The sequence below is a fragment of the Rhinolophus sinicus genome, linkage group LG15 (genome assembly GCF_036562045.2).
Source record: "Rhinolophus sinicus isolate RSC01 linkage group LG15, ASM3656204v1, whole genome shotgun sequence".
Lineage (NCBI taxonomy): Eukaryota > Metazoa > Chordata > Mammalia > Chiroptera > Rhinolophidae > Rhinolophus > Rhinolophus sinicus.
This window is the reverse complement of record NC_133764.1, coordinates 44,620,647-44,635,613: the sequence shown is the minus strand read 5'-3', so window position 1 is coordinate 44,635,613 and position 14,967 is coordinate 44,620,647. Positions and strand designations below refer to the sequence as shown.

At 46.8% G+C, this 14,967-nt stretch overlaps 1 protein-coding gene across 1 annotated transcript; it reads right to left on the bottom strand.

Moving 5' to 3' along the window:
- Positions 1-4,919: 4,919 nt before the first annotated feature.
- On the bottom strand, positions 4,920-7,915 carry GIP (gastric inhibitory polypeptide). The gene is made up of 4 exons (XM_019740570.2): positions 7,833-7,915; positions 6,448-6,594; positions 5,785-5,874; positions 4,920-5,052 (listed from the first exon to the last, which is right to left on the bottom strand). Exons 1-4 carry the CDS (start codon positions 7,913-7,915, stop codon positions 4,920-4,922), a joined length of 453 nt encoding a protein of 150 aa, XP_019596129.2.
- Positions 7,916-14,967: the final 7,052 nt, after the last annotated feature.

Here is a 14,967-nt window from a genome sequence, read left to right as displayed (position 1 = left end):
GGCTCCATAGCTCACTTCCACTACATATGGTCCAGTAACTTGAGGCAAATTCCTTAATCTCTTGTGTTCCAGTTTCCACAGTTGTGAAAGAGTAATACCTACTCATGAAGTTGTGAGGATTACGTGATAAAATATCTAACAAAGCATTTAGTGTAATGCGTGGCACATAAGTAAATATCAGCTACGATTATTACTCATCAGATCTGGGGTGGTTATAGTCACCTGTGTGTTCAATTCAGTAGGTGACTTCCATTACTGAGTCAAAGGAGGAGCTAATGGAGAGTTAAGTCAGTGAGTAATATCAATTTGTGTTTATTTTAGAATTTGTGGCAACCTAGACTTGAGTCACTTTTAGCAATCTAAACTAGAAATGGTGAGGGCTAGCACTAAGATAGTGACAGTAAGGATAGAAAGAATGGTATGAATTCAGGAGACATTAAGAAGGTAGAATGGTAAAACTGTTTAGATGGGGCAGAATGGGTGGGAAAAGTCAGCAGGATGCTCAGTTTTCTGGCTTGGGCAACAGTGTGTGCCACTGGGGGAGGGGGCAACCACAGCGTGAAGTTGCAGAAATAATTAAGAGTAGTTTTGAACATGTGGAAATTGAGGTCTGTGGGTCATCACAGGAGAGAGAGCCAATTGTCATTTGGATGTACTGTTATAAAATTCTGCAGAAAGGGCTGGGCTGGGCTACAGATCAAGGTGAAATCATGACTATGACTAATGCTACCAAAGAGGTTTTGAGTAAAAAGATAATAAGAGGATAGGAGCAGAGATTGGTACCAGGATATTTAGTTGCTATTTTTAGCCTTAAGGGATGATGGAGCCATGAGCCCTATGAGCCTGGGTCCCTGAAGATTTTGTGGAGCAGAGCTGTCCCACCACCCCTGGGCTGCCTCACTCTGGATGTTCACGAGAAAGAGAAATAATGTTCTATCTTGCCAAGGCCACTGTTGTTTTGTGTTTTTCTGTTATTTGAAGCAGAATAGAATCATAGTCTTACCTTCAGATTCATTGTCATACACATTCTCAGACATTAAGCTCAGAGAGCATAAGCCCCCTTAGACACAAACTTTCTCAGACACAGATTTGTCCCCTCCAACACATACTAGCCTTTTCAGACCCCCTCTCATACACAGTGACCTCCTACAATATATCTATCTACCTTTCTGTGAAAAATACACTAACCCCATACTGATACACTGACCTCATATCCTCATTTTCCTACTATACCACACCCTAATACAACAACTTGGTCCCTTAGGTTCTCACTGACACCATCTAGATATACCTGCTTCATTTCTCACTTTTTGACTCACACTGTAAGACCTCTTAAGGTACTCACACTGATCCCTCACTCACACTCCTCACCTCAGATTTAACTATTCATATCCACAAATGCACATATACATACTCATTCCCGTAGGTATACACGTTGGCCCTTGACAAACTTCAGTGCCACCCTCAAGCAGACATGCTCAGTTCCTTATTCAGACACATTTGTTCTTTATAATTTTAGAGAAAGTATGCTGACCAGTGATGTGCTGGTAAATGTTTACCAACCACCTCTCCAGGTTGGGAGGGAAGAGCTTTGATTTATAGCATTTGCCAATTTCTACGGTATAAATACTCTGACCATGGCCATTTTCAAGTTGTCAATGGTTTTACAACCTGCTCACAAAATTCCTGACAATTTAACAATGGCTCTCAGAAGCACTCTGCTCCAGTACACCACTGAAGGCTGATTATCACAGATGCCCTCACTTACTTTAAGTGAGTCAGCTGGCCTGTGGCAAGGTGGCTAAGAACATGGGCTCTGCCTCCTGGAGGCATGGTGAACAGCTGTTATGTTATAATGATCTTAAAGGGTTGTGATGAAGCTTTAAATGAGATCACCGTGACTTTTTAAAATGATGTTTATAAATTTGAATGTTGAAAAAACTGTTTATAAAGAACTGAGTACAATGCCTGCCCCATAGTAAGAACATTGTGCACATTTTTAAAAAATAATCCTTTCTAATTCAGTGACCTCCAGAGACACCCAAGACGCCAGAAATACAGATCCAGACATCTCTCCAAGACAATCAGTTATATCATGGAAAATCACTAAAGTATATCCTCTGAGCAAAGGCATGCTCTAAACTGTGTGGTACACACTCTCAGAACGCCAGGTGTTTAGAGGAGAGGAAACCAAATATGTCAGAGCTGGGAGAGATCAAACTGGCAGCCCTCAGGCAAATTCAGCTCTCAAAAGCGTTTTGTTTGGGCCCCAGAATGCTTTTCAGCGAGCATGTCTCTTCCATTTTCACAGTCCCTGTCCTTCCCATTGTTTTACACCCTCCCCACTTTGCTCATTTCTGTTACTGGCCGAGCCCTGCAGCCATCCAGCTTGCCACTCTCTGATCTTAAATTAATACCCTTTTATTTTTAAAGTGAGGTTTCTGTGTGTGAATAATAATAACAAAAGTTAACTTTTATTGACCACTTACTTTGTGCCAGGCATTATTTAATATTTACTTCAATCCTATGAGGTGGGTACTTTTTTAAAATTAATTTTATTAGGGAATATTGGGGAGCAGTGTGTTTCTCCAGGGCCCATCAGCTCCAAGTCATTGTCCTTCAGTCTAGTTGTGGAGGGTGCAGTTCAGTCACCATTTTCAATCCGGCATCCTTGTTGAGAGTTCGCACTCTAACCAACTGAGCCATCCCACCACCCCTCTAGAAGCTCAGCGGCAGCTCGTTGTCTTCAATCTAGTTGTGGAGGGCTCAGCTCACTGGCCCACGTGGGAATCGAACCAGCAACCGTGTTGTTCATAGCTCGCGCTCTAACCAACTGAGCCATGCGGCCGCCCGAGGTGGGTACCTTTTATAATCTTTTTACAGATAGGAAACTGAGCTTCAGCGAGAGAGAAACTAACTTGCCAAGTCACAGACCTAGTAAGTGGTTTGAATCTAGGTGTTTGACTCTAGTCTACTAAAATATAACTAAATCAAAGAGGAGAAGGGAGGACATTCCAGTCAAAGATGAGCCAAGACGGGGGAGGAGGTACTTCTGAGGACGCAGGGCATTGGAAGGACGCAGCAGACTGAGATGAGGAAGGCTTTGCACACTGGAAGATAAAGATATTGACTTTGGGACAAATTGGGTTTGCCCACTTCCCTTCACCCCCACTACTATCACCCTACTGTAAACCTGGAATCCTGCAGAGCCTCTTACTGGTCTTCCTCTTCTACTTTCATCCCTGTTCATCTCAGTGCAATTCTTACTCTCATCGGTATGATTGTTTTGGAATGCAAGTAGGTCTCCTGACCTGCCCCTCCTCAGACTTGCCCTTGCACTGAGGATAAAATCGAAAAGCTTTAACATGGCCTTTAATGGCCCTTTCTCTGCCCACCTGTCCAACCTCCACTTGTGCTATTTTTCCCGTTGCCCATTTCACTGTATCATAATAACACTGGTTAATATTTATTAAGGCTCCCCTCATCCTTTGTCCGTTTTATCCATCAAATCTTATTCAGCTTAAATATCATTTTTCAGAGAGGCCCTCCTGACTCCCCATTCCATCTAGATAAGATTTCTCTGTCCTCTCTCATAGCACCCTCATCTTTCTTCACATAACTTAGCATGTTATGTGATTATTAACGTGTTTGTGTGTTTAAAGGTTAAGGACTGTCTTCATCACTAGACTGTAAACGTCTCAGGAACAAGGATTATGTCTGTTTTCTTCAATGCTGTATACTCAGTGTTTAGCACAGTTCCTGCTTATGTTAAGTTTCCGGTAAGTGCAGAATAAATAGATGAATTAACAGATGGGTAAGAGCCGCATATCCTTTACATAGGGTGGCACGCACACACAGACAAACATACATTGTTAGTGCTGAGTAGACATTTGAATATGTTTTGACAATGGGTACAAAGATTTATTTCAGCTTAAAATTTATTGGTTTGGCTTCTCTAGGGTACCCAGGAGTGGAGCTGAGGCAGGAGGTAAGTGAAGGGCAGAGTCCAGTCCTGAGCTGGGTTTAGTCAGAGTCACTGAAACCTGCAGCGAGTAGAGAGAGGAGGGGAAATGGTGGAGAGGAGGGTCATTAGCAGCTTGGAGTCAGCAAAGTAAATTTATCCTGGCTCCCAGCCATACTTTAACTGCTCCAACCTCCAAATTAGCTTTTTAATAATTAGTAATCAAAATGATTCAAAAAAGCACAGAGAGTGTTACCCACCTTCCTATGGAGATTTTCTCATACTCTCTTCTCTATTGTTCTGGGCATATTTCTCTCTTACCGGAAGCCTTCCCAGATTTGTTCCCTCAATCTCTCCCTAGCTTCCCAGCATTAAAGTCTCAATATATTTTGGTTGCTGTGCCTCGATGTCTGCATTCTCAATGAGTGTCCTGTCTCACCCTTTAGGTGGATGGGTCTCTCCATGGTATGTAGCCATACCTCGTTTCTAGGACATAATAGATTGAAGGTCTTCATAGCAAGTGAGGTGGATTGAAGGCCCATTGAGACCAGCAGCAGCTATGGAGAAGGGCCACATGCAACCAACTATAGGGGTTCCATCGCCAGGAAGATGGCATGGCACAAGGATACAGAGGGAAAGCTGAGAATAGTATGGGCAGCTCAGCTTGTGTGGGCGGGGAGGTGAGAGCAGCATCTCACGGGCAGGAGGCTGAGAAAGAAGTGCAAGCAGTAATAATAGCTGCCAGCATTACTGAAATCTTATTACTCCACAGGTGTTGCTCTCAGCTCTTTCCTTGCATTATTTTATTTAAACCCCACAATAACCCCACAAAGTGGTTTCAATAACCCTGATTTTCATGAAAACACGGAGGTTCAGAGTCTAAGAACTTGCCAGAGTGTGTTGGGGTGAAGGTCTGAACCAGTGTCTGACTGCAAAGCTCAAACTTATGACCACTATGCTAGACACCCAGAGCCACCAAACTCCGCCACCTGAGCCTGCAGCGCTCCATCTGATCCACCATCCAGGCCAGCAGCTCTGGAATCAGTAAGTCCTTTGGCAAATCTTCATCACTGGGGTTCTTGGGTAGGGAGCTACAAAGGAGAAAACCTCAGGCAGGCTGCTTTGGCCTGGGCCCCACCCAGAGAGAGTAAATACAGGCACTGGGGTTTCCAGGGGGGCTGGGGGGTGGGGAGAGGGAGTCAACACAGCTGCCTGCCAGTTACCTCAGCTTTCAGAGCTCCACCCTGATCTGCCTCTTGCAGTCTCTTCAATACAAGGGAAAGCCAAACAGAATTCTGGTGGGAGACATCCCACCCCTCCACCTCTACAAGTATCCCAGAATCCATTACAAAACCCCAAGAGATTATTTTGGGAACATTCACGCTTCAGAATGATCGGTGCCATAGATTCCTCAGCTTCCTCAGACAGGGAGTAACTGATTTCAGGGGACTGGCCTTCGTTCAGTCCCTGTTCCACAAATAGCCTTCCTGAAGTGTGGCAGGGAGAAGCGGGGAAGCCAGTTCCCGAGGTCTCTTTCGTGGCCCCCTCTCCTTGACTCAGTGACTCTGCACACTAAGTCATCAATCTTAGAAACCCTGGCCCCCCCAAGCCCCTCCCAGGAGCCCTGCCCCCATGCGTCCCAGGCTTCTCCCTTAAGCTTGGGCTGACCTCCAAGAGTTCAGTGAAGACCCCTCTTTGAACTCGGAGTGGAAGGGGATGCTTATCTGGGGCCTGGCCCTGCTCCGGAGTCTGAGAGAGGGAACAATGAGATGGGGGTGGGTCAGGAGGCCCCACAACCCCCCTTTGCCTGTGGGCTGACTCACCCCTGCTGCTCTCTGGTCTCCTTCTTCCTGTTAGATTGATGGGCCAGCTCTAGGACCTGGGCCTCCCTCTGGGTGATGTTGTGTTTCCAGCTGGTAAGATAAAGATTAGGGCGTGAGTGGGGTTGGGGGCCATGCCAGATGTTCCCCAGTCCATAGATGCTGGAATCTGTTGGTCCCTCAACCCAAGGAGCAGAAGGTACCTCCTTCTCCAGTCAACCTCCCCACTACTCGTCTTCAGCTGCTAGTGAACAACTTTTCAGAATCTACCATGCTGACCAAACGGCGAGGGCAGGGACAGAGATTTGGCAAAGAGAAGGAAGTAGGATGAGGGCAGTTTATCCTATTCCCGAAGTCTGAAGTGGCCACCACCAAAAAGTCATTGGCAGCAGTTCAGCTCCATTGCCTTTATCCCCAATCCCTGGGGATCCTCTGTGAGCCCAACACATCTTGTCCACCCTCTCCCCTTAGAAGAAAAGAATTGGAAATTGCCCTAGTCCTGCCCCTAGACTGGACTGCTTCCCAAACCAGGGCCGCCATGATGTTCAGCTGCCCATCGTCGCCTGGGTGAAAGGCGCCACCTGGAGTGTGCATTCCACGGCTGTGTGGCCACAATGGACACCTGACCTGAACATCGGAAGGTAGAGCTGGGCAAGGGGAACTCACGTATTCTTCTTCCCCTTCTGCGCCAGCAGCCAATTCACAAAATCTTGTTGGCGGATCTTGTCCATGGCAATGCTGTAGTCACTGATGAAGGTCCCCTCGGCATACCTGCGGCCTCGAGGGTGGGAGCTGCTAGCCTTAGTGTGGAATCTGAGGGGCAGGGATGGGGGAGAGAGAAACCAGGAAGCCATGGATGGAGTGCAGGGGATCACAATGCCAGCATACATGTTTGTCGCTGACAGGAGGCCAACCTCTGAAAAGGAGCCAGCTCGTTATTTGGGAGTCTGCTTTTGTAGAGAACCCCCCTCTTGTCCATGCATCAAGCTCCAGGGACTTTATCCTCAGCTTAGGGCCCACTCCCTGCATCCTCAGTGTGTGGCTCTGGCTTCTGGGCAAAGAGGGATGGGGAGGGGTCTCCTGTCCCAAAGGACTGAATCACAGCTCCTTCCGATACCCCTCTTGCCCTGGCCCTACCTGATTCAGGTCTTGGGTTCCCAGTGAGCACTAGCTAGTGAGCTCTTTTATCATAGCGCTTACTGAGTCACGGCCCCTGAAAACCTTTAATACATACACTCATTTAATCTTCACAACACCCTTATTGGTTTTTAATTTTTTTTCCAATTGCAATTGACATTCACTATTATATTAGTTTAGGTAGACACCATTTACACCTCTTTTTGTGAATAAGGAAACCAGGGTGCAGAGAGATTAATTTAGCACACAGCTTAGGTGGGCAGCCTGGCCCGGGTCTATGTTAACTTCTACCTGACCTTGCCTCTCCTTGTACATGTCTCTGACAGCCATGCCTCAAGTTCACATCGATGAATTTACACAGGCATGTGGCTTATCCTTGCATCTGAGAAGACCCAATTCTTTACTCAGACAAGTCTCTCTTGGTTCCCCAAAATACGAAGCCCCTTGCTATATTCCCTCCTAATATTCTGATTTTCCTCACAGTAATTGTGACAGTTTGCAAAGCGGCGAGGTGGTTCTTTGTCTGTTTTCCCCTTGGGTCTATACACTCCATGAGGGCGGGAGGCCTTCATGGACCACTCCACAGAAATCCTCTGAGCCCTCTATAAAATTGGATCCAATGCACACATAAATGAATGGTGAAGGATTTCATTAGGAAGGGAGATACTGTCATCTACTTCAGACCCTTGGCAACGGAGAAGTCCTCCCAGAGATCTAACCACAGTCTCTCCTGCTGCAACAGTAGCTCATAAGTACTCTCTGGTACTGTTCTTGCTTTGCATTCTGACTGCTGGCAGGTTTTTCCCTCGAGCTTCTTTCATCGTAGCCTGAGGTTCTTCCCTTTCTCACCTCCCCCTTGAAAACCAGAACCCAGTCATCTCCCCAGCCCCTTCCCCTGCCCTTCTCACCCCTACCTGGAGTGACCCTCTTCCGTCTGTCCTAACACCACTGCCAGGAGCAGCGACACCAGCAGCAGAGATGTCTTCATGGCCACCATCTTCCAAGGACTATTTCCTGAGCTAAGAGAAAAGGACCAGGATGAGGCGGAAGCACTGCGCTGAGGGAGCAGCCGGTGTGGCAAGGCACTGCTGGTGTACCTCAGAGCCTGTGGGGGTTCTGAAAGCTGGGCCACACTGGGCCCTGAGGTTGGGGGCTTTTCTAAGAGGCTGGAGCAGCATCTTGGGGAGGGTGAAGGGTACTGAGCGTTAGAGGTGTTGGTAACTAGAAGGAACATGCAATCTGGCCAAGAGGTGGACCTTCTTTTTGTTGTTGTTGTTTTTAAGTAGAGTCTGAGAGGGCAATGGGGGAGAGATCCAGGCAGAAGAAAGCAGAAAAGACTCGTGTGCTTGGGCAGCCCCCCTTCCCGGTTCCAATGGCTAGACATCACAGGCATGTGGTTTGGCAAGATTCTCCCCTCAGAGCCCTCCAAAGTTCATACCAGCTGGCTTTCCAGCTCTCAGATTGTCTGTCACCTAAATCATCATAGCCTCTTGCCCTAAGTGAAAACCACATGTAGAACCATCCCATTCTCCTCTGCCAGGCTTTTCTATCACGACTCAGGAAAGTTCTTGCTGAAGTCTGACCCTTCTACCGAGAGCTTGCCCCAGGGGGTCTTCAGCAGAGCTGAATAGCAGTAAGGAACCTTCCTCCCAAGCCCCAAAACCAAAGCTAGACTGGAGATGAGCAGGCTGCGAGACTTCATCTTCCTGCCTGCGTCACCTCGGAGTTAAAGGAACCCTCAGAGCCAACTGCTTATTTCTTGTGAGGAAAAGAAGGTGAGATGCAAGGGTTCTGAGCATCTCAGGGGTGCCCAGTCCACTTCTCTCCAGTGTCTGTCCGTCCCCTGTCCCAGCTGCTCTCTTACCAGATTCCTTTTCTGGCTCTTCCAGAAGAAGGTCAGGGCGGGGATGTCTTCCTCCTACCTTCTGGCCCTTTGGAACCTGCCTCAAGAAAAATCTGCTGTAGCTCCTTTATATCCAGGCATCACAGACCCGCTGATTAGCCTAAAAGCATCTTATCTCAAGAAATTAAGTGCACAGCTCCCGCCACATTAAGTCCATTTTACACGTAATAAAGTTTCCCTTTCCACCTGAACTGTGCTAATTGGTGATTAACATTTGGGTATTTCCAGCCGTTGTCTGGGGCCTGCCTGTGGGTAGGGTACCTTAAGTGCCCCTTTTCTTCTTCCCCCTCCTCCCTTCTGGGCACAGGGCTCAGTATTCTCCTGTCTCTCTCTTCTTTTAGAAAGGATGCCCTCAGTGAGGGCAGACTTGGGTAGGGTGGTACTAACTGGGGGAGCAAGACGCTCCCATAGGCAATAGGCGACTTCTGGGTGGGAGTGAGCAGGGCTGCATTCATTTGACCCTCAGCTCTGGCTAGCGGCCCATAGCGTTGGCAATGTGGCAATGTCCCCATTGTGATATCTAGGGGGTGGTCCCAGCCGGCTGTGGAAAAAGCTGAAGAAAGAGAGGGCAGAGGGTTGAGGGAACGTGAAGGGTGGAGGTTCCCTGGGGTAACAGATGAACTGAGAACTTACACTCAAGCTGTCCTTCTTAGGAGCAGAATAGAGTAGGGAAAAGAGGCACATTTACATCTTGGGAACTCAAAAGAAGGTGGGGCAGCTACAACTCTATTTATCTGTAAAGATTTATGAGATCTAATCCTCTCTCTTCAAATGCACTACTGTCCTATATAAGAGAAATCGGTGGTCCTGTCTCTGGGGACCCGAGGTCATGTTTTGCCTGTCAGACTGGAGGGCTCTCCAGGGCAAGGACTTCGTCTCCTGGATCAGACTGGGGGCTCTCTGAGAGCAGGGGTGTGAGCCAGGGGCTACATCTTCTCCATCCTACAGAGGCTTCCTGAGGCTAAGGGCTGTGTCTGCCCCTCAGACTGGAGACTCACTTGGGTGCTGCTCCCTTTGCCTTCCTACAAGTATTTAGTACTTAGTACAGTGGCTCTCAGTCTAGAAGGCATAAAGCACAGACTGCATTTTTGGTGGACTCCCAATGCCTCCTTCCCAGGCTCTCCCTTCTCCACTTGTCCTGGGTACTTTCAACCATAAACAACCAAGTTCATGTTCTGCCTATTACCATGTTTCCCCGAAAATAAGACCTAGCCGGACAATCAGCTCTAATGTGTCTTTTGGAGCAAAAACTAGTATAAGACCCAGTCTTATTTTACTATAACACAAGACCTGGTCTTATATAATATAATATAATAACTATAATATAAAATATACTGGGTCTTATATTAATTTTTGCTCCAAAAGACGCATTAGAGCTGATTGTCCTGCTAGGTCTTATTTTCAGGGAAACAGGATAGCTCCGGGGCCTAATAAAGGCCACTTTCCTTTCCAGGTGAACTCCCCAGCCTGGGATCAGCTCCAGCATGAAATTAAGTGCTTGTGTGGGATGAGAGGCAACCAGAGTAGGAGGGCAATTCACCTCTGCTTCCTAGAGACCTCGCCCGCACACCACCCATTTTTCACCATGTAGAAAAGCTTCTCTCCGGGCAGGCTCTCCAAATTCCATCTCCTAGCTCTCAGCGGGTAGAGATTAGAGATCCATTCAGATTTGGCCTCCAAAGGGGATGTTGGGGGCTGGTTGTGATCCTGCTTCCTGTTGAGCAATACAGTTAATGGGCTCAGAAGGGTTTACGTCAAAACCCTGGAGGCAGAAGGTGTGCAAGAAGGGTGGACATCATTCCCTGGGATCCCTAAGTCTGATGCCAAACCACAGTAAAGAAGATTCTGTGGTGGGTCCTGGCAGTCCTGAGCCCCTGCCTGGGGCTCTATGGATTTGTTTTGGGGGGTGGGCTGCTCTGACGGCCAATTGTGCTTTAAGTCCCCACCTACCCCTCTTGGAGGGGAACTCTCTGCAGCTCCTCTCCTTGTTTCCTTTTGATCTCTGGTTCTCATGCCATGCAGTGGACAGACTAGGAAGAATGTGGCCAGGGCCCTGGGGGAAGGAGGGATGTGGAGATCAGAGAAAATGCCAAACTCCCAGGGAACCCACAGGTCCCCCACAAGGCGTATTGGGAGGCTCAGGAATGGCAACAATGGCCTTGGGAAGCTGGACTTGATCAAAATAGTTCAGGAAATCCCACTGGTGCCTTGGTCAGCCAGTCCGTGCCGCCATGAAAAGTGCCCTGGTGTGCAGAATCCAGTGCAGTACAAGGGTAGGGTGGGGAGGGGAAGCTCAGGAGGGGGCAGAGCCCCAGTCCACAGTGGAGAATTTCCATGATGTGAGGGGTCAGAGAGGACACGAGGGATGGGAAGGCAGGAGAACACCCCCAACTGGCCCAAAGCCCAGATACAAAGGCTGATGGCCCAGACAGGTGGAGAGCGTTGTGGGGCATGGTTTGGGAAATGTCTGAGGAGTCCTGGAAGTCAGGGAGTCTGTGTGGTGACGGAGTGACGGCAGTACTGCTGCAAGAGAACCCAGGCTCCTGCTCTCCAGACCCTCCTGGCTTCTGAATCGAGGCCCCAGGAATGAGAACTGGAACAGCAGGAGAGCCTTTGGGACTTGCTGGCTCTTCCAGCTCAAGATGGTGAGTCATCACCCCCCAGGCTGACAGGACCACTGTAGACATTCCAGGCCGAGCTCTGCAGCCAGGCGAGGGTGACTCAGAAGGCTGGCTTCAGTCTCCCTGCCGTGGAGTCTGCTTTTGAAGTTCACTTGGTCTTGATGCTCCCTGGCTGACTCAGAGAGCGGACACCCCTCTCTGATCTCTCTTACAATAGGTGGCAGATTTATTCTCTCCTGTAGAAGAGACAAGAACATGAACCCTCACAAACTGATCTGGTCCATCCTGATTCCTAGAAGGACTACCTGTAGCCTTTCCTCCCCAAACACATCACATAGTCATGGTCCCAAACATTTTTTCCCATACCAGCCCCACTACCACTCATGGAAGATCCAACTTTCCAGAAGGATCGTCAAGAAAGAATATACTACCTACAGCTTCTTTCGGCCATCTGCTACAGGGGTCAGTTTGGAAGTTCCCTCTCAGTTCTACCCTCAATCCCTCTTGCTATTTTCAAAGGCTGTTTTGTTTGCTTTTGTTTGTCAAGAAAAAGAGCTCGGTGCTTAGTAGTTGCAGCCTAATCCATGGGAGGAGAAGAGCAGTGCACAGTTAGAGCTGGGGGCGTATTCACAAAGTTCTCATTGTGGGGAAGGAAAGAACTGGTGATACATTTGGGATAAAAGGCCGAAGGGCTGGGCAGCATTCCTGAGCTCTTCTAGTTGGGAGCACATCCGAGGGAAAGGAAGAGAGGAGTAAGAAGGGAGGGCTTTCCCTTCCTTTTCCTTGCAAGGGGATATGAAGGATGGAACAGTTTCAGGGTCCCCAGTGGAGCAGTTTCTAGGGTCCCCAATGAACTCCCAAGACACACATACACATTCCTGCGCTGGGTATGGGGAAGGCCTTCTGCAACTTCAGAAAACATTCCCCACCCCCCACCCCGTTAATTAGATTAGGGAGTCGCCCGGTGGGGTGAAGAGAGAGAAGGAGGAGGATTCAAACCCCAGCGCCACCCACCCACCCAGGCACCACTCCTGAGTTATGCTCAGCTTTGGGCAAAGCCCTTATCCACTCTAAGCCTTAGCTTGGCCATCTTTAAACTGGGGATAAGAACACAAATCTGCCCTGCCTACCTCATAGGTAAGTGTGAAGTTAGTGTCTTGTTAATTTGAAGGCATGCTGCGAGAGTGTGGGCTGGTAGTTTTCTCTGGAATGATCTCCTCCATCTCACTCTATGATGAGAATTAAATAAGATGAAATAATAAAGCCAGGCTGACTCAGCCCAGCACCTGGGACATGGAAGGCTGTGAAATTCCATATTAGGGGTGAAGGCTTTGGAGACTGATCCACCTCTGCTGACTAGGAGGGTGATTAAAGCAGCTTACCGTCCCTGTGCTTCGGTTTGCCTTTCTGTAAAAGGAGGGAGGTAATAGTTCCTGCCTCAAAAAATTGATCTGGGAATCATGTATACTTAGAAGATAGATACACTGTGTTATATTACATCTTGATACGTTACTTTTCTTTTGTAGCATAACAAATTACTCCAAATTGTAGCAGCTTAAAACGAGGGACATTTATTATCTGTTTCGGAGGCTCAGGAATCTGGGAGTGGTGTAGCGGGTGGTTCTGGCTCAGGGTCTCTCACCGAGTCTCAGGGAGCTGTCAGCTGAGCTGCAATCTCAGCGAGCCCCTCCCGCACTGTAGACCACCTTTTTAGCTCAGTCTTACGCATGGAGGCTGAGAGCTTCAATTCCTCACCATGTGGGTCTCCCCACAGGGCTGCTCACCACGTGGCTTCTTCCCCAGAGCAAGGGTATGGACCACGATGAAAGCCTAAATGTCTTTTAAGATTTAAATCCAGAGGTGACAGCCCATCACTTCAACTATACAAATATGCTATTGGTCACACAGACCAACCCTGGTACAATGTGGGAGGGACTACACAGGAGGCAGAGATCATTGGGGGTCACCTTAGAGGTTGGCTACCATATGTCATCAGCCCTAAAAAATATTGACCATCACTGTCATTATTATAGAAGATGCTAAGTTCATTAAACATTTCTTTTCACTGTCATAAACTCGGCCGTTCAATATCTATTTATCTCAGTCTCCTCTGTGCAGGAGTGGGAACTGAGATGATTTTAGATACTGAAGATAGATAAAGCTAGTAATTTTTCTGATTTTCCACAAAGACCAGTAGAGTACAGAGGTCAGAATGAGTTACATTCTGAGGGGGTACTTGCTGGTTAGCAAGCAAATACTACATGGGACATGCTTATACTAAAAAAAAGTTTTAAAATTGTTGTTTATCTGAAACTCAAATTTAACTAAGCGTCCTGTACTGTTATTTGCCAAATCTAGCAAACCTACCTGAAAAGCTTTTTAAAATCCCAATGCCTCAGTGCTATTTCCAGAGTCATTAGTCTGGAGATTTTAAAAACTTCTCATTTTGGAATAATTTAAAACTTACAGGGAAGTTGTAAAAATAATAGACAACTCCAATATACCCATGGATTCAACAAGTTTTAACATCTTGCCATTTTTGTTGTATCGTTCTATTATCTATCTATCCTCTCAACATTTGAGAGTAGATTACTTGCATCATGTTTATTTACCACTTAATATTTCCATGTATACTTACTAAGAACAAAAATATTCACTTATATAACCACAATTATCAAAATTCAAGAAATGTACAATTATCAAATTCAAGAAATGTAACAATTGATATAACACCTATAAGTCCATATTACAATTTTTTTCTATCCCAATAATGTTCTTTTGGGTATTTCCCCTCCATTATTAGATACAGCCCAGGATCATGTATTGCATTTAATTGTCACGTCTTTATTCTCCTTTACTCACCTGCTCAGTCTTTCTTTGTCTTTCATGATACTGACATTTTTAAGAGCACAGACCAGTTATGTTATAGGATGTTTCTCAATTTGGGTTTGTCTGATATTTCTTCCAAATTAGGTTCAGGCTATGCATCCTGGCCAGAATACTAGAAAAACGAAGCTGTGTCCTTTTCAGGGTACTGAACATAGAGGAACAGATGTCTACCTGCCTATGATTGATGATAATTTTGATCACCCAAAGTTTTGGATGATCCGACTGTATAGTTACTATTTTTATCCTTATAATGAACAAGCCATGTACAGGGAGACACTTTTAGACAATATAAATACCTTTTTCCTCATCAGACTTCTCCACTCTTACTTAGGTTTATTTAACAATAATTGATGATTTTTCTTTGAACCCATCTTTACTATGATGATAGAAAATGGTTATTTTTCCAATTCACCCACTCCCTGCACAGTGTTGGGATTTTTAAAAACAGCATTATTGAGGTATAACTGGAATAATTAACTGCAAACAAAAATAATTAACTGAAAACAAAAGGACTCCAAATTTAATGTTTTGACACATCCTCTCCCATGAAACTATCACTGCAATTAAGGTAGTGAACTATTTACCATCCCCAGGTGTCCTGGAGCCCCTCTCTCCTACCACTTACTCCCCTCCCTA